The 23,703-nt window shown below is 42.7% G+C and overlaps 1 protein-coding gene across 2 annotated transcripts; it reads left to right on the top strand.

Moving 5' to 3' along the window:
- The first annotated feature begins 8,301 nt into the window (after nucleotides 1–8,301).
- Nucleotides 8,302–22,240, top strand: CHGB (chromogranin B). 2 transcript variants are annotated; one of them, XM_019017422.3, is made up of 6 exons: nucleotides 8,565–8,644; nucleotides 11,567–11,662; nucleotides 13,249–13,295; nucleotides 13,749–13,842; nucleotides 19,211–20,979; nucleotides 21,851–22,240. In XM_019017422.3, exons 3-6 carry the CDS (start codon nucleotides 13,260–13,262, stop codon nucleotides 21,926–21,928), a joined length of 1,977 nt encoding a protein of 658 aa, XP_018872967.1. In that variant the 5' UTR covers nucleotides 8,565–8,644; nucleotides 11,567–11,662; nucleotides 13,249–13,259; the 3' UTR covers nucleotides 21,929–22,240. The 2 variants fall into 2 exon arrangements, with proteins under 2 accessions (XP_004061829.1, XP_018872967.1); XM_004061781.4 differs by lacking the exon at nucleotides 11,567–11,662 and having other exon boundaries at nucleotides 8,302–8,644.
- The last annotated feature ends 1,463 nt before the right edge of the window (nucleotides 22,241–23,703 follow it).

Below are 23,703 nucleotides of genomic sequence, written 5' to 3' on the forward strand. Positions count from 1 at the left end.
TCAAGAGGCTGAGGTGGGAGGATCACTTGAGCCCAGGAGGTCAGTGTTATAGTGAGCCATGATCACACCACTGCACTCTGGCCTGGGCAATGGAGTAAGACCCTGTCTCTAAAAAAATTTAATTAAACTAGAAAGAAAAAAAGAGGGAGAGCAACCCTTTAATATAACTTAGGAGAAGTGGTTCACCATAGAACTATATCTTTGTTACCCATAACAAAAATATGGGCAATTACATCTTGGGAGGTTTTAGACTATGCATACTTACATAAAAATAATGGCTCCTCAAGGGCCATTATGAATTACTGGAAAATAAAATATTCATTGCTGTAAAACTGAAATTAACCTACATAAAGTTTTCCTGGAGTCTACATCTATAGAATACATTTTTGTTGAGGAGAGGTCTGCCTGGGAGTTGGTACGCTCTAATATTCACTATAAATAATTAAAAATTCAGCATCTGCAGAAGAATGCCTCCTCTCAGAGCAAAGTCAGCCAAATCTCTCAGAATAGCAGAAGCAGAACCAACTTAACATTTCATGACTCCTGAGGATGAGCACAGAGAGAAGGGCCGGGGAGATGCAGCAGGAAGAGAAGGGGAGGGAGAGCTCAAAACACAGCACAGGACTGCTTCTAGGTTCTCAATATCAGCATTTCTGGCCTGAAAGTGGTGTGATTTCAGGGTCTTGGCCACCACGTCTGGCTTGGTGCTGGAAATTCTACATATTTATGTACATATTTTTTAAGAAGAGCAAACTTCAAAAGTCCCTAGAAGGAGTGCCATATGAAGAAGGCTTTTTCAGGGGAAGAGGAGAAAAAAGTTGTGAGTATCAAGGCACCAGAGGTGGAAAGAAGTTGCTACTAAGAGGTGGAAAGAATCCCAACAGAAAAGGATGCAGGCCTGACATCTCTGCGACCCACTGCTTCGCACAAGTGCTGGAGGAGGGAAGGGCCACACTGCCTGTACTCCCACCAGGTACCCCATCAGATTCCTCCACGGTTACCCCCAGGTTCCCTTCTGCTTTCAGGATCAGAGAAACCCCAAACCTCCTCCAATCTTTTTCATTAGTCCTATCCAAGTGGTATGGATGAGGGAAATGGGCAAGGAACCAGCAGCATCTGCTGCATGGTGTGCGTGTGTGTGTTTGTGTGTGTGCGCGCACAGGCGTGTGTGTGCATACGCGTGAGAACAAGTGTGTGAAATATCTCCGTAGTCTCTTCTGGAGGCTGAAATCAAAGGAGACTGGAGCGTGCTCTTATCCTGCCACACTGACATAGTCTTTCTGCTATCAATTTAATAAATAGGTATTAAATAAAGGATTAAGAAAATGAGTAAAATGAAGAGAGTGTTCTCTCAGTGGGTTTCAGGCTCTTTTTCTCTGCCTTATCTGTGCATTACCACTGAGTAACTAAGAATAACCTTTGGCCCTAGGTCCAAGGCTTGAGCATATGTGTGAAGTAAGTGAAGCATGGTTTGGTCTTTTTCTAGCAGCCGTCTACCCAAAGCATCCCAGAATCGAGACACCCATTCTCCCTCCAACTCTGGGGTGGGGGTTGCACTAGGTGGAAATGTTATGTCACAAAAGCATCAACACCCAAACAATCCAAATTCAAATCCCAGTCCCCGGTACGACCATTTCAGAAACCTGGTAGTATGTGCTGGGAATGGTGGCTCACACGTGTAATCTCAGCACTTTGGGAGGTGAAGGTGAGAGGACTGCTTGAGGCCAGGAGACTAGCCTGAGCAACAAAGTGAGACTCCCATCTCTACAGAAAAAAAAAATTAGCTGGGCATGGTGGCATGTCCCTGTGGTGCCAGCTACACGGGAAGCTGAGGTGGGAGGATTGCTTGATTCCAGGAGGTCGAGGCTGCAGTGAGCTGTATTCATGCCACAGCACTTCAGCCTGGGCAATAGAGTGAGATTCTGTCACAAAAGAACAAACAAAGAAACAAACAAACAAAAACACAGTATCAACTAGAGCTGACCCAACAATTTCACATACACATCTAACACATATCTAATGAGTGTATTAGAAACAAGAGCTTATGTCTGCCAAGACACAAGTACACAAGTGTTCATAGCATATTTATTCATATTTCCAAACTGAAAACAATTTAAATATCTGCCAATGATAGAATATAAATATACTGTTTCACCATTCATACTATGGAATACTACATAGCAATGTAAAGGAATGAATTATTGCTATACACAATAGATGTAATATTGAGTGAAAGTAGTCAGATACGAAGGAGCACATACTATTAATACATGATTCCACATATACAAAGTTTTAAAACAGGCCAAAATAATCTATGGTGGTAGATTTCAGAGGAGTGGTTATCTCTGGAGGGAGTGTTGACTGAAGGCACAAGGGAGCTTCCTGGAGTGCTGGGAATGTTCTGGATCAGGGTGTTGACGACATGGCTGTATACATGGGCAAAACTCGAATGATCTATATACTTCAGGTGTGTGCACTTCATCACTTGACTCTATGTTAACACATTCAATTTTTGAAAAAATAATTGCCTTAAAATTAATTTTAAGAAGTGAACCAAAAACAAATCTCAGCCTGCTTCTTTCCACCAAATGTTTTGATCATAAACAAAATACTTCACGTTTTTAATTTTAACCTCATATCCTTCACTTGTAAAGAGGGTGTTAAGAGTCTTGAGCAGTCAGTTTCATAACATTTTTTTGTAAAACTCCAATGTGCAGCATCTGTGAAAGTGCTTTGGAAACTTTAAATTGTTCTACGAACTGAGTGTGACTTTCGGGGCGGGACATAAAAAAGACCTGCAAGCACCCTTCATTCTAGATCCTTTCCAAGTGATATGTGGCAAACTACAGATTTGTCAAGAGATTTGGCTCTTATCAATTCATCAGACCCAAAGCATAGTTATCCTATTTCTCAATATTAGTTGCTTGATTTTTCTCCAATTATAAGAAGTGAGACTGTTCCTCTGACCATCGCATTATATGTAAACTCCAGATTTTTTGAGGAACATCCCCTGCTTTGTCACACCTGAATGGTTGTGGCTCTACCTCTTGCCTTCCCTTGAGAAATGTTAATTATTACTAATATGTATCTGCATGCAAGTCGTATGGAGTTATCTTACCCATAATTTGGTAGATTTTAAAAAATGACTACCATCCTCTCTTTGGATGAAAGTTTGGTTTCTGATTTCTTAATTATGTTCAAGTGCATCAGGAATCTGACCTAAGAAACCAGCTACTAAATGTGTTCTAGGACCAAACTACCCAACGAACACTACTTGTTGACATAGTGCCCTTTATTAGGGAAACACTTAAATTCACAAGAGATCAATATTTATCCTGTTGGCCACAAATCCATGGACTTCTGTAAACGTCCATTTGCAGGTCAGCAGTTTCCAGAGTAGTGCCAGTTTCATTGGATGTGGTGCTCTCTTGCCCTCCATTTCTGGAACAGGAGTCTAACCTACACCTCCCTCAGCTTTACTCCCTGACTGGCTGGTGAACTCTGCTAGAGTAGGCAGAGCACCATTAATGTTGTGATTGATCATGTAGCTTGTTACGACCAAAGAAATATGTATTTACCCCTGTGCTTGACACCTAATCAGCTTTCACATATGCAAATGAAATGAATTTGTGGATTTTAAGAGAAAATCTAAATTCAATACCTCTACTCCTGGGTGGTTTTGATCTACATGGCATTTATTTGTCGGTTTGCTTTTCAGTTCCCTCCCCTGCTCTTTTCTGTGTCACTGAGGGGACTGGCTCTTGCAAACTATATTTCCCAGGCTTCTCTGTCAATTGTTCCCAGGTAGGTTCAGCCACTAAAAGGCACTAGCACTAAAGAGAAGAAGCCAAGGTATTTCTGCCCTTTTCTCTTCTTGGGAGGAAGGGGATGCATCTCTAGCAGTGGCTGCTTCTCTTCTGTACTTCCGGCTCCCATCATACAGCCCCTCCTCCCCATGGCCCCAAATCCCACCTACCTAACTGGCAGAGGTTCCCACTCCTACTAAGTGGCTAATGTTTCTGGGCTCCGGGTAGGCACATCCTTTCTTTATCCTTCCATCCCTATGGGCGTAGCAGCGCCTGCGGTTGCTAATCTTTGGGTTTTCTCACTTTCTTCTTTTCTTCCCTTTTTCAACTTTTCTGTGTATTGTTTCCTGTATCAAATTCCCTCTGTTGGCTTCATTTTCCCAGTTGGACTCCTCTGATGGAAAATCTATTTCAGGAGCCATGTACAAAACCATGATTTATTCTAAACCCTACTTCCGAAAGGAGGTATGTTTGTTTTCCCCCTTAATTACTTGAGAGCATTTCTGAAAGATACTCTTTCCTATGTCTTATTTTCCTGGTATTTTGTAGTATTTGAAATAAGATTATATTCAGAACATTAACAGCAATCAAAAAGCTAAGTCTGGGCCAGGCACAGTGGCTCACAGCTGTAATCCCAACACAATGGGAAGGGAGGCAGGAGGATCATTTAATCCATGTCAAAAAAAAAAAAAAAAAAAAACCAAAACCTAAGTATGCCCAATATTGGAAAGACGCCAACTGTTCCTAAACTGATCTATCAATGTGATGTAATTCCTGTCAAAATCCTAACTGGTTTTTTTTTTTCATGAAAATAGACAGTTGATTACAAGATTCGTATGAAAATGCAAAGCGCCAAAAATGGCCCATACCATCCTAAGAAAAAACAAGGTGGGAAGACCTTTTTCAGCAGACATCAAGACTTAATGGCCAGACACAGCGGCTCACACCTGTAATTCCAGCACTTTAGGAGGCTGAGGCAGGCTGATTGTTTGAGCACAGGAGTTCAAGACCAGCCTGGGCAACATGATGAAACCCTGTCTTTGCAAAAAATACAAAAAATTAGCCAGACACAGTGACACATGCTGGTAGTTCCAGCTATGCTGGAGGCTGAGGTGAGAGGATCATTTGAGCCTGGGAGGCAGAGGTTGCAGTGAGCTAAGATTGGGCCACTGCACTCCAGCCTGGGTAACAGATTGAGATCCTGTCTCAAAAAACAAAAAACAAAAAAACCAAAAAAAAAAAAACAAAAAAAGAAGACTTATTAAAAATTAAGAAGATATGGTGATAGAGAAAGTGTGGTGCTGCTTCCAGGAACAAATAGTTCAGTGATATGGAATGGACCAATGTTCTGGAAGAGTCTGGCAACATACCTATGGACTGTAGATATTTTTTTCAAAGTGACATTGCAGAGCAGTTGGGAAAGGATGGTCACTTCAATAAAAATTTCCAGCACAACTGGGTGATAATACGCTAAAAACTGTGGCTGGTGACAGTTGTTCATGCCTGTAATCCTAGCACTTTAGGAGGCCGAGGCGAGGGGATCGCTTGAAGTCAGGAGTTTAAGACCAGCCTGGGCAACATAGTGAGACCCCTGTCTCTACAAAAAAATAGAAATTGGCACAGTGTGGTAGCATACACCTGTAACCCTACTCAGGAGGTTGAGGTGGAAGGATTGCTTGAGCCCAGAAGCTGGAGGATGCTGTGAGCCATGATCATGCCACTTTACTCCAGCATGGTGACAGAGAAAGACCTTGTCTCAAAAAAAGAACCAAAAAACAAAAAACAAAACAAACAAACAAAAAAGACTATACCCCTATCTCACGCCATGTTTAGTCTAAGGCCTAGTCCCTAAGAAAACTTTTGGTTTTCCTCCTTCATCCTGCTTGGAGAGAATTCTTTAAAAATGCTTCTCCTTGGCTGGGCCCGGTGGCTCACGCCTGTAATCCCAGCACTTTGGGGGGCCGAGGTGGGCGGATCACGAGGTCAGGAGGTGAAGACCATCCTGGCTAACATGGTGAAACCCCGTCTCTACTAAAAATACAAAAATTAGCTAGGCGTGGTGGCGGGCACCTGTAGTCCCAGCTACTCAGGAGGCTGAGACAGAAGAACAGCATGAACCCAGGAGGCAGTGCTTGCAGTGAGCCCAGATGGCACCACTGCACTCCAGCCTGGGCAACCGAGCGAGACTCTGTCTCAAAAAAAAAAAAAGCTTCTCCTTATGGCTGTTTTTTCCATAGAGATCTAAATGTGAAAGGCAAAAATCATAAAACATTTGTACAATGATGAAAAATTTAAAAAGAAAGCTAAGTCTGAATGTGGGAACTGGCTGTAGGCCAGGGTTGCCTTTTTTTTCTTCATTCCAATTGACAAAAATAAAGAGATCTTTCCTACTTCAGGACTTGGTGAGTAATGAACTCAGACCAAGCCCCCAGCCTGAGAAGCCACAAGATGATGTTAACATTGTTTAACTCCATGCTTTTCAAGGGAGCAAGAAGAGAAGGAAATCACTGGAAAATCGAGATGCAGATGCTCCTGGAAGGTGGTAACTTTAAAGAATTGTTGGCAATCAGCGCATCTTAAAGAGTATTAGAACCCTTATATAATTTCAGCTCTAGAGGAAAAATTGCTTGCAGATCCGCAGCCAAAGAACAGCCCTCACTCAACAGCTTCTTTTTCTGTACATACTGCTCTACAGAGGTTTTAAACAGACTCTTCTGTGCCCCAAATATTCTTTTTTCAATTTTAAAAGTATTTCAGATTTCAGAAAAATGCAAAAATAGTAAAAAAATTCCCTTATACCTTTCTCCTCAATTCCCTGAATGTTAACATTTTGCCATACTTACCTTAGCATTCTCTTTTTCTCTAGCTTTATATTTTTTTCTAAAAATGTGAAAGGAAGTTGTACATATGATACCCTTTTACACCTAGTTACTTCAAGATGTGTTTCCTAAAAACAGGGACATTTTCTTACATAATCACAGTACAATTTTCTTTCTCTCTCTCTTTCTTTGTTTTTCTTTCTTTCTTTCTTTCTTTCTTTTTTTTTTTTTTTTTGTATTTTTGGTAGAGACATGGTTTCACCATGTTTCCCAGGCTGGTCTTGAACTCCTGAGCTCAGGCGATCCACTCGCCTCAGTCTCCCAAAGTGTTGGGATTACAAGCGTGAGCTTCCACACCCGGCACACAGTACCACTTTCAAAATCAGGAAATCAACACTAATACAATACAATACAATGCAATACAGTAACCTATAGATCTTATTCAACATTTATCCATTGTTCCACTAATATCCTTTTAAGTCCATTCTTTTAACTGTTCTGTGGCTGTGGTCTTGGTGAAATACTTCCCAGCTTTTTCAGGAAGATGTAGCCATTCATTCAGCACATACAAAAAGAATTTGAACCTCATTAATTTTCAAGAAAAGTAAACTGAAACCTCGCTTGAGCTGTGCATGCAGACATCTTCATTCCCTGAATGAAGAGAACCCAGTGAAGTCTCACTCCGTTCCACAAAGCCTGTGTTATTCCTATTCTGTGCAGGTCACCTGCCTGCTGCTGCTTCCCGATTCCTCTTTAGGCTGAGGGAACCCACATCAAAAATATCCTGGAAGATGCTTTCGTCTTTTTCTCACACATCATAACAAAAATACTTTACTGTCTCAATTTGAAAGCAAGAGAGGATGCACAGGGTTTGTAGCATCGACTATTTCTTACCAGCAGGTTATTACACGACCCACCCCTGAGACTAAGGCTGTGTTGTAAAGGAGTGAAGACCAAAGGGTAACAACCTGAATAAATGCTCATTAGAAAAGGGACTGGTTAAACACATTCTATTGTATCCATTCAATGTAATACATCATTCAAAAGAAGATGCAGCTGTATATGTTCCAAAATAAGTCAAACCTAAATTATAGGAGTAGTAAAGTTGTGTTGACTGAAAGAGGAATTGAGGAACTTGAGATTTGGAAATAAAGGGGGAAGGGAGACTTTTATAGTAAATCCTTTTGTACCGTCTAATTTTTTTTTAAACCATGTGTATATGTTATGTATTCAGAGAGGGAGGAGGAAGAGAGACAGAGAATCATGAATAGGAGATATAATCATGGATAGGTAGATGGATATACAGACAAAAAGAAAAGTTTGAGAGAACAGCAGGTCCCATATTCTCCGGCTGCACTTTTAACTTTTAAAGCTATCACTGTCTTTTCCATTTTCCCTGACCAACCATTTAGTTCTCTCTCGGTAGCAGGAGTGTTTTCCTCAGCTAGATCGAGGAGACACAAACAGACCTCGTCACGCACACATCTCAGCACACAGGCATATAGTCTCAAACACACGGTTTTAGATTTGATGGTGTGTGGGGGGAGATGGGGAGCAGGCTGAGGCACTCGAAGCCGGACCTCCCGCCTCCCCTACCATCTCAGATCTGCACTACTCCCCTCGCCCGTCCATTCTTTGGCCCGCCTTTCCCCCACCCCCGCTCCAGACCCTGCACACCAGGCGACTGGACTGGCGTAAATTTCCGCCCATTTGCGTCGCCGCCTGGGGGTGCTGCTTCGTGACGTCAGGGCTGAGCTAGGGGGCGCCCGCTCCTGGCTGCCCGCCCCTCCCGGCCCTGCGGCCCCCGCCTGCCCTTTAAAAGAGCGGGGCCTGCGCCAGCCGCGCCACACCGCGGGGACCAGGAGGCACGCTGGTTTTCCGGGGCCGCTCCATCGCGCCTTCCTCCTGCGCCTCGCTTCTCCGGTCCAGCCGCCATCTTCCTCTCCGCACAGGGGCCGGCGAGCGGGGCCATGCAGCCAACGCTGCTTCTCAGCCTCCTGGGAGCCGTGGGGCTGGCGGGTGAGTGGGCGCGGCGGGCCGGTCAGCACCGCGGACAGCGCCAGCCTCGCTCTTCCCCGCCGCTCCCGCAGCCAGGCTGGCGGATCCCGGGAGAGAGGGAGGGTTGAGGGGAAGGTTTATCTCTTGCTTCGTTTCTTCTCCTCCCTGGGTGTTTTCCTTCAGCTCCTCCCACCCGTTTGACTTGGAAAAAGCTAGAGGGCTTCCTAGCCCAACCAGGGGAGCCTCAGTCTTTCTGTATCTGAGTTTTCCTCTAGATAGGAAGGAAGAAAACGTGCCATACCTGCAAGGAAACCCCACATTTTGTATTCGCTTCTAAGATGTCACACTCTCTCTGCCCGTCTAGAGAGATTCTGTTGTCTGATTCTGTATCTGTTTGGCTTTTTAAAGCCAGGCGACTACAGAGAGGCAGGAATACACGTATGATGCTATTTAGTGCCTGCATAATTTCCCTTATTATTGTTATTGTCATGTAAGTATGATGAGATAAAAGTGAGTCCCATATATATATAAGATATATCCCTTTTCTTAACTTGTCCATATATAATGTATGTGTATGTGTGCTCATGTATGTACAAGTTTAATATAATATGTTCCTCTATTTTGTATTTCCATCTCTAGGGACAGGTAATTTCTAATTTCACACTCAAAGGAATTATTTTTTTTTAACCTGTGAAAGCCTCAGCAGTCCTGAGAACATGTACTCCTCATTTTTTAGTTATGAATGGAAACCGCAGTATTTTGACTTCTGTACTCCAGGAAAATTATTAGAGTACAAAATAACCACAAAAGTACCTTTGGAGTAGTAAAAAAAAAAAATGTTTTAGCCAATTTAGGAGGATTGAATTTTAAGTAGTAGATATTTGACTGTTTCCCTTTTGTAGGGAAGATTGTAGGATTAATCTTTCAAACTACCCTGAATCTCAAACAAATGATCTCTGAAGATCTGAAATGTGTGTGTGTGTGTTGAAGTCGAGTCACCTATGCGTATTGAGATATTGAGACTATTGAGAAGTAAGTATACTAGCACCAAATTAAACTACAGGTTTTCTTCAGCTGTTTTAATGATTTAGAAAATTGTCCATATCTGAGATTGAGACTCCTACCTAGAATTGAGATACTGCCATCCATGAATGTGAAGCTTTTATTGGCAGCAATTACTAGATCCAAAAGGTAGAAACAAAATGAAAGCCAGTCGTAATTAATTTTATTGTAAACTATATACATTCAGAATTTGCTAAAATTCTTGTCATTCTCACAAATTGTCAATAAATGTTCTCAATTTCATTAAAGAAAATCAAATGAATATTTATAATTATTTCTGGTCAAAATACTTTCAGAAAAGAATTGCTTTGCTTAGGAGGCTGTAGACCACAAAAACAGTGACATTTGTGGGAATGATTTAACTATTGTGGTACAATACTTACAGATCTCTTATGTAACAGAATATTTTAAATAAAAGTTTATATTTTAATAGCAGCTAAAATGAAGACATAATCTTTTTAAAAATTGAGCTTAATTTGTATATCATATAATCCACCCTTTTAAATTATATAATTCAGTGGTTTTTGGTATATTCACAGATTGTGCAACTATTACCACTATCAAATTTCAGAACATTTTCATCACCCCAGAAAGATACCACAAACCCATTAGCAAGCACCTCTCCATTCCCACCTCCCCACAGCCTCTGGCAATGAGAGATGTTAGACTTCAAGTAGAGCTGGTAATTTGCAAAATTACAGGGCTGGGGGAAGCCTCAAGAAACCATCTAGCTCATTCACTTATCCTTAAGAACTTCTGAAAGATATGCACAACCTTCTATGGAAGCTATTGTGCACTCTAAAAATTAATATAAGGGAAGTAGTAAAATGATATCCATATTATTCTAGGTGAAATGGTTTCTTTATCTTTCTTTTTCTTTTCTTTTCTTTTCTCTTTTTTTTTTTTTTTTGAGACAGAGTCTTGCTCTGTTGGCCAGGCTGGAGTGCGGTGGTGCAATCTCAGCTCACTGCAACCTCCATCTCCCGGGCTCAAGCAATTGTCTTGCTTCAGCCTCCCGAGTAGCTGGGATTACAGGTGTGTGTCACCACGCCCAGCTAATTTTTTTGTATATTTAGTAGAGATGGGGGTTTCACTATGTTGGCCAGGCTGGTCTCGAACTCCTGACCTCAGGTAATCCGCCAGCCTCGGACTCCCAAAGTGTTGAGATTACAGGCATGAGCCACTGCACCTGGCCGGGAAAATGGTTTCTAAATTCAGAAGAGCTTGTTTAACTTATTTTACAGTTATATTTTCAATCCGGTATCAAACCTTAACAGTATTAGATATTAATACATCAGAAGTTACTCTCAGATTTACCAGATTATTTAATAATTTTTCTACCATTTGATTGCTTTACTTTTAACACGAGCAGTAGGTTTTCTTTTTTTTTTTCTTATATCCCTACAAAGAGCATTAGATTTTCTGTTGTGCCACCTGAATCTTACTGTATGCGAAAGTAAGTTGAACTACTTTAAGGATGACCACGTGCCTTTGGCTATTACCTTGTTGTCACAAATTTTACCGGAAAAATACAGAAGCACCTAGATGTCTCACCAAGATGTATAATGTATGTTCAAAAGCAGACCCTAGTTTTTTTTTCATCAGAAAGAGATCTGAAGAGCCTCAGTCAGAGAAACAACGGTTTCATAAATACAAACCTAAGCTACAAGTTGTCTAGAGTAATAAAAGAAAAATCTTTCTCTGCCCCCAAATCTGGTAACTATTAATACTTCAGCAATACCAGTAGTTAATAAAAACATCTATTTTACATTTGTGAAAAAAAGGGAAAGTATTAGCAAGAAACTGCATCATCAAGAAGGCTTAGTAAAGCTGCATTTTTTAAGAGTCATCTGATTTATTAGGGGAGTTATTCTCTCGCAGTCATTTATTTGCAGAAGATATTACAGATTTCCGGCGGAAAGAGAAAGTGCTGAAATGGGTGTGTTCTCAAGTAGCCATTTGGAGGATGAAAGAACAGTTGAGTATACTGGACCTTGGGTACCAAAAGTGGGCCAACTGGATCTTGCCTGATAAGCATTTCAGGAAGAACTTGGGGGTCTTCATAGCATAACTTTGGGCTTCTTGAAACAGTTGAAGTGATCCCAGATCATGCTTTGAAAAGAAAAATTTAGTAAAGTAAGTAAATGAATAGGTGTTTTGTTTCCAGGTTGAGCCCCATGATATGTATGCTTAGAGCAAAGCATTTTGCAAGGAAAGGTCAGGTTGCTGCATTTGAATAGCTTTCATGTCTGATGTCTGAGAACTTGCCCCAGCTAGCTCTACTCTCTTCTCAGCGACTTAGAAGAATTTTCTGCACTGGCTTCTCCTGTTCAGTTGCCTGCTACAGGAATGCCAGGAGAACTGTAGAGATGGACTTACATGTAAATGCTTTGGGCTGTTCTAATAGAAAGGGCTTAGAACAAAGTCAAAGTGAAAAAAGAATCAAAGCAGCTTTGAGAGAGAAAAAAAAATGGCACTGAAAAATTAAAATTACCTGAAGCATTTTGAAGAAGACAAAGCAACTTCAAACACTGTTTTAAGATAGGCAGAATCCCATGAAATTTTATTGAAATAAATTAAAATTTTTCTTTTAAAATATTCTTATAAACCAATGGTTAAACACCAATTTGCATATAATATTATGGACTTGATGCTGTACTAGGAGGGTTAGATATCTGCCATGTTCTTTACGTGGTTGCAAACAGTGTGGAGAAAGAGAAACACAATGTTGATACGGATGCATAAACGAGCTTGTTCAGGCAAAGGCCTTGCGGGTAAAAAATGAGGTAATTAATTATGGAAGACGTCCATAACCATGTTTTTGTCAAGGAAGTAAGTTTTGGGAGGATATATGTTTGGAAACAGAGATACGGAGAGAGAGCCACAGATCTTTACCTATTTGGGGTAGGCAGAGAAGGACCAAGGAGGGCATTCTTGTTTTATTAGACTTAGTTTGGTTTAAACTTTTTTTTTTTTTTGAGACGCAGTCTGGCCCCGTCACCCAGGCTGGAGTGCAGTGGCACGATCTTGGCTCACTGCAACCTCCGCCTCCTGGGTTCAAACAATTCTCCTGCCTCAGCCTCCCCAGTAGCTGGTGCATGCCACCACGCCTGACTAATTTTTTGTAGTTTTAGTAGAGACAGGGTTTTGCCATGTTAGCCAGGATGGTCTCAATCTCCTGATGTTGTGATCCACCAGCCTTGGCCTCCCAAAGTGCTGGGATTACAAGCATGAGCCACCGCACCTAGCCCTAGCTTAAACTTTTAATTGAAATAAAATATATAGAAAATGGAACAGATCATGAGTATACAGCTTAATATGCACACCTGTGTAACCAGCACTGAGATTAAAAAATGGGACATTTCTGGTTCCCCAGAAGTGCCCTCCTTGTCTGTGGTCTGGATTTGATTTATACCGGATCTAAAATAGCATTTGTTTCCAAATATATTTAAGACATTGCCAGGGGAAAAACAACAACTAATGTGGGGTGATTTTGTCAGTTGGGGTCACACAGCTTTCAAAAACCAACTCAAGTCATTTTCCATTCTTTTTCTCCTTCAAAGCTGTCAATTCCATGCCAGTGGATAACAGGAACCACAATGAAGAAATGGTAAGTTGCAATGTCAATCTTAGAATCTAGACTTGTATCTAGACTCTAGATTCTCCCAGTCCCTATTATACCAAACCAAACACACGCACGACATAATCTTACAAAGCCAGGTTTTCATTGCTGACAGAATGTGAGCAAGGGATGCCCCTCCTGCACTGAGCTCCTATCTCCTGTCAGGATGGTTTAGCACCCCTGAGGATAGCTGTGCCATTGGTTCAGAAATGGGTGTTTATTTCCCTTCTCCAGATAATCCCAACTCAGTGCCTTCTTGCATTGTTCTGTGTAGAAGTTTGGAAGATTTCATTCTGTTCCTGTAAATCTGTATCTCCGCCCTAAGAATACTGCATCAGCGCAGGTCACGTAATCAAGTCTTCCTTGACAGCAGCTCTGGGTTGAGTAGTCTGTCATCCAGTGATACCAGCTTCTCCAACCTGCTTTCGGGTTTCCCCCCAGGTGACTCGCTGCATCATTGAGGTCCTCTCAAATGCCTTGTCGAAGTCCAGCACTCCACCCATCACCCCTGAGTGCCGCCAAGTCCTGAAGACAAGTAAGTGTCCCACACTGCAGGCAGATCTTGGTCGCTGTAGTGATCCTTGTTCCTACTCCCTCCACATCACTTTCTACTTTATCTACAAATGACCTGGGGGCATAATGCACTAGGAAGAGTATTGATTGACTAGGCCAGTATCTGGGAGACAGAAGATATGACTCCTAGTTCCTGCTTTACCACTTCGCAGCTGTGTAACTATAGGAAAGACCCTTTGCCTCTCTTTTCCTCAAAGTAAAATGAAGGAGTTGAACTCAGTGATAGTCTTTCAGATGTCTGTCCATTCTTAAATTCCTTGGTTCCATACTTTGGATTTTTAGAACAGGACTTCATTTGGGTGGAGGGGGTTTGGGAAATGCTGGTTTGTGATTAGATGAGGAGGGGGTTATGGAAGTGTTGGACAATGACAGAGGGAGATTTAAAAATCATTCTTCTCTTTGCCTTTTGCTCTTCTGACAGTGAGAATCAGGAAGCTGAGAAGCAAGAAACTTAGAAAGGTGACTTAAAATTCTGGCCTATTTACACAACAAATTAGCTAAGATATTTTACTGCACAGCTTACTTGAATAGAAGGTACCACCAAATGGTACCAGGAGTTCCAGGCCTGAGAACTGGAACGGTTTCAGGTAGAGGCAGTGCATTCCAGTGAGGCAGACTAATGGCTTTCTGAGTCCAGCCTGTGAAGTGTTCTCAATATGAAACCATTTCTGCTGAAAATAAAATTTGAACAGTAATATAAGCAGTACCCATTGGAAATTGACATTATGAGGTCAATTTTACAAGACTATGCAGTCTCTGTTATGCATGAAGCCACACTGATTCAAACAAATCCAGAAAACACTGCCCTCTTCAACACTGTCCTCTGCTTTTAAACTTTTAGTCAGGCTGGGAACAGTAGATTTTATCTTATTTTTTCACCTTTAAAAATCTTTCAGGTGGGCGTAGTGGCTCACACCTGTAATCCCAGCACTTTGGGAGGCCGAGGCAGGTGGATCACCTGAGGTCAGCAGTTTGAGACCAGCCTGGCCAACATGGTGAAACCCTGTCTCTACTAAAAATACAAAAAAAAAAAAAAAAAAATTAGCCAGGCATGGTGGCAGGCGCCTGTAATCCCACTACTCAGGAGGCCGAGACAGGAGAATCGCTTGAACTTGGGAGGCAGAGACTGCAGTGAGCCAAGATTGCACCATTGCACTCCAGCCTGGGCAACAAGAGTAAGACTCCATCTAAAAAAAAAAAAAAAAAAAATCTCTCATTGCCACCAGCCTGGCCAATATGGTGAAACCCCATCTCTACTAAAAATACAACAACTAGTTGGGTGTGGTGGTGGGCGCCTGTAATCCCAGCTACTCGGGAGGCTGAGGCAGGAGAATCACTAGAACCTGGGAAGCAGAGGTTGCAGTGAACTGAGATCGTGGCATTGCACTCCAGCCTGGATACAGCCTGGGTGGCAGAGTGAGGCTCTGTCAAAAAAAAAAAACACCAAAAAAACACCTCTCGCTGCCAGACAAGACTCTCTTGCTATAGCTATACATGAGCCCTCATGCATGAAATGGTAAAAAGCAAATAGTGATTGGCCAAAAGAGTAACCTGAGGCCAGGCGCAGTGGCTCACACCTGTAATCCCAGCACTTTGGGAGGCTGAGGCGGGCGGATCACAAGGTCAGGAGATCAAGACCATCCTGTCTAACACAGTGAAACCCCATCTCTACTAAAAATACAAAAAATTAGCCGGGTGTGGTGACACACGCCTGTAGTCCCAGCTACTCGGGAGGCTGAGGCAGGAGAATCGCTTGAGCCCAGAAGGTGGAGGTTGCAGTAAGCCGAGATCGCCCCACGGCATTCCAGCCTCAGTGACAGAGTGAGTCTCTGTCTAAAAAAAAAAAAAAAAAAAAGAGCAACCTGAATTAATTCAATCTTTGGGGGCTTCAGGTAACAATGGTAGCTGTGGGGGCCTGAGCCTTTAGGGACCCTAGAAACAGTGGATGGAAGTTTTCCTACCACTCCCAGCTCACATACCTCTTTCTGAGTTTCTTTCCAACTTCTTTTTTCCAGCAGTTACAGGAAGTGAGTAAGAGCAGAGTGGGTCACTAGGCAGAGAGTAAAGGCTGCTCCTTTTGGCAAACCCGTCTTGGTATCTCCCTTTCCCTTCCTTTGTTTACTAGACCAATGCAAAAGTGAGGGGTCTGTCCCATCAGCTCACGAAAGAACCACAATTGCTTAGGAAAAGTTGCCTATGCCTGCCTGCCAAGATCTTAGCCCTTAGTAACTCTAGCCTCTGCTCCAGCCCTGATTATGCCCTGAGGTCTTTTGATGTCTGTTGAGAGAGACGTAGGGAAACTGGGAAAAATCAAATGTATCTAAGGATCCTGGAGATGTTATACCCAGAGAGTGACAGAATGCTGAGATGGCGAAGGTTTAAGAGCTCTTCTGTGGTTGAGCCTTAAACACCAGCCAGGGCTAGACAGACAAATAACACAAAAGTGTAAGGCAGGACAGGAAGTGACTCACAGACTGGAGGGCACATGCCTTTTCTGAGAGGGAGCAGGTAATTCTCAGCTCTAATCCCGTTATGGAGAAATACAGACTATGTTGTCAAATCTTGGGATTTTTCAAAAGAAGTTAAAATTTTGATTTTTAAAAGACATCTGGTATTTTCATATTGCCTCTGAATTCAAATGTACTAAAACTGCTGTTTAGGTCAAACAGAATTTACCTCTGATGCACCAGTTTGCAACTTTTATCCTATTCCAGTTCTCTCTCTCATTTTGGCATGTCGTAAACTGATCAGAAGACTGGTGGAGCTTTTGCCCAACTGGTTGGATGAATGCCTTTATACAGCCACTGTTCCACCCCACGCCCATCTCCACTCCCACTCCTACTTGCATGTCTCAGAGTCAGCATATACTCACTGAGCAAATGAGTATTTGGGGAGTAGGACAGAATCATTGTTTTATGGATTTAAGAGACCTCAGGGAAGACGTAGTCTAATTTCTTAACAGGTACAAGAATCTCTTTGACTAGGGTTGATCTGGTCATCCTTACAGCATGACAGATGCATTTCCCTGTTTTCGCTTGAAAGTAAGTGTGAGCTTCACACCTTGATTTTACAGATTGACAGTGAGTGTGTGCTGCTAATCACAGCCCTCTTCCAGGCCCACCTGCGGGGGCTTAAAGCTAAATTTAGTAGGAAGAGCTAAGCCTCAGGCACATGCTGCTCAGGCAGTACATATTTAATTGGGAAAAAATAAAAATACTTCTGTTCCTGACACTTAAGACCCACAAACCAGTAGACAGTAGGAAAGGGACCACAGTGACTCGGCCCCTGGAGGCTGAGATCTTGTCTGATCAGCTCTATTTCAACCAGCTCTCAGAATGACATCAGTATCTGTCTGTCTTAGTCAGCTTGGGCTGCTATATCAAATACCATAGACTGGATGGCTTAAACAACTAACATTTATTTTTCACAGTTACAGCAGTTGGAAGTCCAAGATCAGAATGTCTTATGAGGGCCCACTTCCTGGCTTGTAGATGGCTGCCTTCTGTCACTGTATCCTCATCTGGTGGAGACAGAAATCATCTCTTTCTCATATCTCCTTTCTTAGGGCACTAATCCCATTGTAAGGGCTCTACCTTGATGACCTAATTACCTCTCAGAGGCCCCCACCTCCACGTGCTATCACATTGAGGATTAGGGCTTCAACATTTTGGAATCACACAAACATCTAGTCAATAGCACTGCCCAGAGCCACCATGCTTCCCTGTGCCCATCTGGCTAGCCATGCCCCAATGCTATACACACCACCACTGGCTTTTAAGAGGCAAAGAGACTGGTGACAGATGAGCCTTCCCTCAGATGTCTGGAAAAGGCCAGGGACATTTTCATTGCCTCATAAACATGAGAATGTTATTATCATGCCAGACTGGACTTTTAACAGAGAGGTACAGAGAGTCCACTATTTCTTGGACATTTTTACAAAATAAATAATTTTTTTCCATTTTGCAAATATCATTTCAAAATAACTTATCAGTGCCACCCAATAGAAATATAATGTGAGCCACAAATATAATTTCAAATTTTATAGTAACCACATTTAAAAAGTAAAAAGAGACAGGTGGAAATTAATTTCAATAATATATTTTATTTTTATCCAATTTTTTTGATATATAATTTTATAAATCTGATCTACTTGAAATATATATTATCCAATACATCCAAAATATTATTTCAACATATAATGATATAAAAATTGTTGAGATTATTTCACATTATTCTTTATTCTCAGAAGTCTGATGTGTATCTTACATATGTAGCATGTCTCAGATCGGACCAGCCACATTTCAAGTGCTCAACAGCACTTGGGCTTATGGTACCTGCAGTGTAGACCCAAAGCTGTCAGTGGCCTTGGTTTCAGGCATTTTATCTGAACTCTGTGACATAGGTTGAAATCCAAGCCCTCCCAGCTAACAACTGAGACAGTGCTAACTGCCTATCTCCTTTCATGGGGTGCCCTTGAATTAAGGAGGACTTAGTAAAGGAGCTACTGATATTTGGAAAAGATGGACGAGAACAGCATTCAATTAAAATATCAGTTATACCATGTACTCTGACTCTGGAAACACAAAGATAACTCACTGTGCTGAAGTCTGTCCCCAACATCTGAGAACATGTTGGGTGGATGGAACCTGAGTGAAAAAAGAAATGGCCCTTTCCACTGACGTGCAGTTTTCTCAGGCAAGAAATGTACACCCTTATCACCAGCTACTAAGTTATATATCACATACTGCTAGGTTGAGTCTACAGTTGATTGGATAATAAAAGTCTGATATAAACTAATAATTTCAAATGTTTAAATCCTCCTTTGAATCTTGATATTTCTTATTTTGGCTAGTTAACTATCTAGCTGGATTATTGTTAGAGCCATTCACATAATGCTAACTTTTTAACTCCTACTTGAAGAAAATATGGAAAGAATGGTCTTGGATTATACCATGCTGAGTCTCAATGTCTGCAAAAAGAAGAGGTTGGACTGGATTAGATGAATTCTAAGATGTTTTCTGCCTCTAAATTCTAATATTTCATAAATCTATATCTCGATTTCAGTTTGATCATTGGTAGTACCAATGAGAGAAGCTGGCTGGGCATTATGAAGACATAAAAATGTAGACAGTTTGTTACCAGATTTAAACACAGTCAAGGAGCTTTCATAGCATTTACTTTCAAAAGGAATCTGAATATATTCTTCATTAACTTAAATAATTATCCAAGCAATTTTCAGTGTCATCAGGATTTGTAGTGATTACTGAGGCTGGTGCTTGTGGAACCACAAGCAATTCTGAAGTTATACCTACTCTTCATTTTCATTATAGGTAGAAAAGACGTCAAAGACAAAGAGACAACTGAAAATGAAAACACAAAGTTTGAAGTAAGATTGTTAAGAGACCCAGCTGATGCCTCGGAAGCCCACGAGTCCTCCAGCAGGGAAGAGGCAGGAGCCCCAGGGGAGGAGGACGTCCAAGGCCCAACAAAGGCAGACACAGAGAAATGGGCAGAGGGAGGCGGGCACAGCCGAGAGCGAGCGGATGAGCCCCAGTGGAGCCTCTATCCCTCCGACAGCCAAGTCTCCAAAGAAGTGAAGACACGCCATTCTGAGAAGAGCCAGAGAGAGGATGAGGAGGAGGAGGAGGAGGGAGAGAACTATCAAAAAGGGGAGCGAGGGGAAGATAGCAGTGAAGAGAAACACCTTGAAGAGCCAGGAGAGACACAAAACGCTTTTCTCAATGAAAGAAACCAGGCTTCAGCTATAAAAAAAGAGGAGTTAGTGGCCAGGTCGGAAACACATGCTGCCGGGCACTCTCAGGAGAAGACACATAGCCGGGAGAAGAGTAGCCAGGAGAGTGGAGAGGAGGCAGGGAGCCGGGAGAATCACCCCCAGGAGTCTAAAGGCCAACCGCGAAGCCAGGAAGAATCTGAGGAAGGTGAGGAAGATGCCACCTCCGAGGTGGACAAACGACGCATGAGGCCCAGACACTACCACGGGAGGAGCAGGCCCGACAGGTCCTCTCAAGGAGGGAGTCTTCCCTCTGAGGAAAAGGGACACCCCCAGGAGGAATCTGAGGAGTCAAACGTCGGCATGGCCAGTTTAGGGGAAAAGAGGGACCACCATTCAACCCACTACAGGGCTTCAGAGGAAGAACCTGAATATGGAGAAGAAATAAAGGGTTATCCAGGCGTCCAGGCCCCTGAGGACCTGGAGTGGGAGCGCTATAGGGGCAGAGGAAGTGAGGAATACAGGGCTCCAAGACCTCAGAGTGAGGAGAGTTGGGATGAGGAGGACAAGAGAAACTACCCCAGCTTAGAGCTTGATAACATGGCACATGGATATGGTGAAGAAAGTGAGGAAGAGAGGGGCCTTGAGCCGGGAAAGGGACGCCATCACAGAGGCAGGGGAGGGGAGCCACGTGCCTATTTCATGTCTGACACCAGAGAAGAGAAAAGGTTCTTGGGTGAAGGACACCACCGTGTCCAAGAAAACCAGATGGACAAGGCAAGGAGGCGTCCACAAGGTGCGTGGAAAGAGCTGGACAGAAATGATCTCAACTATGGTGAGGAAGGAGCCCCAGGGAAGTGGCAGCAGCAGGGAGACCTGCAGGACACTAAAGAAAACAGGGAGGAAGCTAGGTTTCAAGATAAACAATATAGCTCCCATCACACAGCTGAAAAGAGGAAGAGATTAGGGGAACTGTTCAACCCATACTACGACCCTCTCCAGTGGAAGAGCAGCCATTTTGAAAGAAGAGACAACATGAATGACAATTTTCTCGAGGGTGAGGAGGAAAACGAGCTGACCTTGAATGAGAAGAATTTCTTTCCAGAATACAACTATGATTGGTGGGAGAAAAAACCTTTCTCTGAGGATGTGAACTGGGGGTATGAGAAGAGAAACCTCGCCAGGGTCCCCAAGCTGGACCTGAAAAGGCAGTATGACAGGGTGGCCCAACTGGACCAGCTCCTTCACTACAGGAAGAAGTCAGCTGAGTTTCCAGACTTCTATGATTCTGAGGAGCCGGTGAGCACCCGCCAGGAGGCAGAAAATGAAAAGGACAGGGCTGACCAGACAGTCCTGACAGAGGACGAGGTATGGTCTGGGGCTTCTGTTTAAAAGTACTTACTCTGGTCAATGTTAGCACATTATGTTCAAGACTATCCGATATTCACGGGGAGAAATTGGTGGGAATTAATCACTATGAAAATGGTGCTGTAGTAATGGAGTGGAGGCCACCTTGGGGGTCGGTTTCCACCTACCTCTAGCCATCGTCCACATCTTTGTCCACCTCACTCGGTTGCATCGCTTCTCAACCTTGTCTGCACACTGGGGTCACCTGGAGAGCGTGAAAAATTACTGTGTTAGAGATTCTGTCTACTTAGTGCCTAGGGTGCTGCCTGATCATCAGAATATTTTAAAGCTTCCAGATGATTGCAGCGTTCAGCCAACGTTAACAACTACTGTTCTGGTATCTTCCCCTTGGTCCTCTTGTTGTTCATCACTCTCTCCCTGAGGCAGGGAGAATAGGTGATAGAGAAGTTTACTTGCTTGCCTATTTAGTTTGCTATCTTTATTATTTCATGCCCTACTGCCATCAGAAATTTGTATCTGGGAGAGGTAACACTATTGGAGCTGAACCTACCCAAACAATGTTTTTTGTCCTAATATTGATTATGTAGGTTGGTGCTTCTCAAAGTTGAATGTACCTCAGGATCATGAGGGATTCCTAGCTCCCACAGTTCCTCATTTAGTAGGTCCCAAGTGAGACCCCAATATCTGCATTTCTGACAAGTTCCTGGCTGATGCCACTGGTCAGGGGACCACACTTGGAGAGTTACTGACGTAGGTTGACTAATGCAGCTTCTAACATGCCTAAAATTCCCCTTTCCACTCATACTCCATCAAACTACAGCAAAAGAAATTGGTTCGGGACCTCATGCCTCTGCTTTTCTGTATTTTCCAGAAAAAAGAACTTGAAAACTTGGCTGCAATGGATTTGGAACTACAGAAGATAGCTAAGAAATTCAGCCAAAGAGGCTGACTGTCACTGGAGCGGTGGGCACTGTTAAGAAGCAGCCATCACATGATCTGTTTTTCACCACTTCACTGAAAGACACCATTTATCTACCCAAGGGCAGAAAGTAGAACTTACTATTCATTAAATGTTTGACGCAATTGGAAATGTCTTTAATTTCTGTCAGAATGCTATTGAAAATGTGAATTGCATGACTTGTAGCATATTCTTTTCTGCAAAATAGACATATTAACATGCTTATGACAATGACTGTGCTACTGTCTTTGGAAAAATGTTTGTCTCAGTTGGAAATAATAAAAGATTCACCTGAGACCAAAAGCTTCATTGTTCTCAGCTTCTTTTGGGCAAAGAGAGAGGCGTGTGACTTTTCAAATCTATTCTTTGAAGTAAATTGCAAAAGATGGCCCTAGGATTTGTTGGGTTTTGAATGCATAATAGAATAAAAAAGCAAACCTTTTGAAGTAGTGTGCAGGATATAAAGAGAAATAGATTAGAAAAAGACATCTAGTCCCCCATGCTGAGAGAGATTACAGGGGCTTGAAGAACCTGTTTCAAAAACAATCATAAGATATTACTTTAAAAATTCCTTTATCTAAAGAGCTCTACAAGTAGCCAGCCAAAGTTCATTTTTCAGGGCTGAGAAGAAAGCTTGGATAATGGGAAGAATTCCGGGGTGGGAGTGAAAACATCTGGATTGTCAAGACAGATCCCTGGCCCCTCAGATCTTGTCGGATTTCTACTCCTTAAGAAGATAGAGGCAGCCGGGCGTGGTGGCTTACGGCTGTAATCCTAGCACTTTGGGAGGCCGAGGCCGGCAGATCACGAGGTCAGGAGTTTGAGAGCAGCCTGGCCAACATGGTGAAACCCCATCTCTAATAAAGATACAAAAAAAAAAAAAAAAGCAGGGCATGGTGGCGGGCACCTGTAATCCCAGCTACTTGGGTTGCAGTGAGCGCAGATCAGGCATTGCACTCCAGCCTGGGTGACAGGGCGAGACTCTCTCTCAGAAAAAAAAAAAAAAAAAAAAAAAAAAAAAAATATATATATATATATATAGAGAGAGAGAGAGAGAGAGAGAGAGAGAGAGAGAGAGAGAGAGAGAGGCTAGGCATGGTGGCTCACACTTGTAATCTCAGCACTTTGGGAGGCCAAGGCAGGTGGTTTGCTTGAGCTCAGGAGTTTGAGACCAGCCTGGGCAACATGGCGAAACCCCGTCTCTACAAAAAATTTAAAAATTAGCCAGGCATGGTGTTGTGCGCCTATAGTCCCTCCCTACTCAGGAGGCCGAGGCGGGAGGATCACTTGAGCCCTGGAAGTTGAGGCTGCATTGAGCCGAGATCGTGCCACTGCACTCCAGCTTAGGCGACAGAGTAAGGTCCTGTCTCAAAAAGAAAAAAAAAGGTAGAGCTCTTACCTTGCTGACTCTGTTACTAAGTAGCTCTGACTTTGGGCAAGTTACTTTTCCTCTCTGAACCTCAAGATCATCAATAAAATATTTGTCTCACTGAGTTGTTACAAGGATGATAGAGTTGATGCAAAACAGAGCAGTGCCTGGTATATATCAATGGCATAGGAAGTGTTAGCTGCTGCCGTAATCATTCCTGCAGCTTCTTAGGACAATGCAGTTGGACAATTCCCCTTCTCCCTTTTTTTACCTGTCATTTAATTCCTCACCCTTGGTGGCTTCTACTTGGTTGATTTCTACGTTTTCACAGTTTTGGTAAAGAGTTATTCTCTGGAAGGTGGTGCAGAGGAGAGTAAGACCTTCTCTTTACTCTCTG

This window comes from Gorilla gorilla, chromosome 21 (assembly GCF_029281585.2).
Source record: "Gorilla gorilla gorilla isolate KB3781 chromosome 21, NHGRI_mGorGor1-v2.1_pri, whole genome shotgun sequence".
NCBI lineage: Eukaryota > Metazoa > Chordata > Mammalia > Primates > Hominidae > Gorilla > Gorilla gorilla.

Coding starts and splice junctions, on each gene's coding strand:
- CHGB (XM_004061781.4), top strand. CDS start 8,596: ATGCAGCCAACGCTGCTTCTCAGCCTCCTGGGAGCCGTGGGGCTGGCG. Junction 8,645..13,248: donor GGGAGCCGTGGGGCTGGCGG/GTGAGTGGGCGC, acceptor TCTCCTTCAAAG/CTGTCAATTCCATGCCAGTG. Junction 20,980..21,850: donor CAGTCCTGACAGAGGACGAG/GTATGGTCTGGG, acceptor TGTATTTTCCAG/AAAAAAGAACTTGAAAACTT.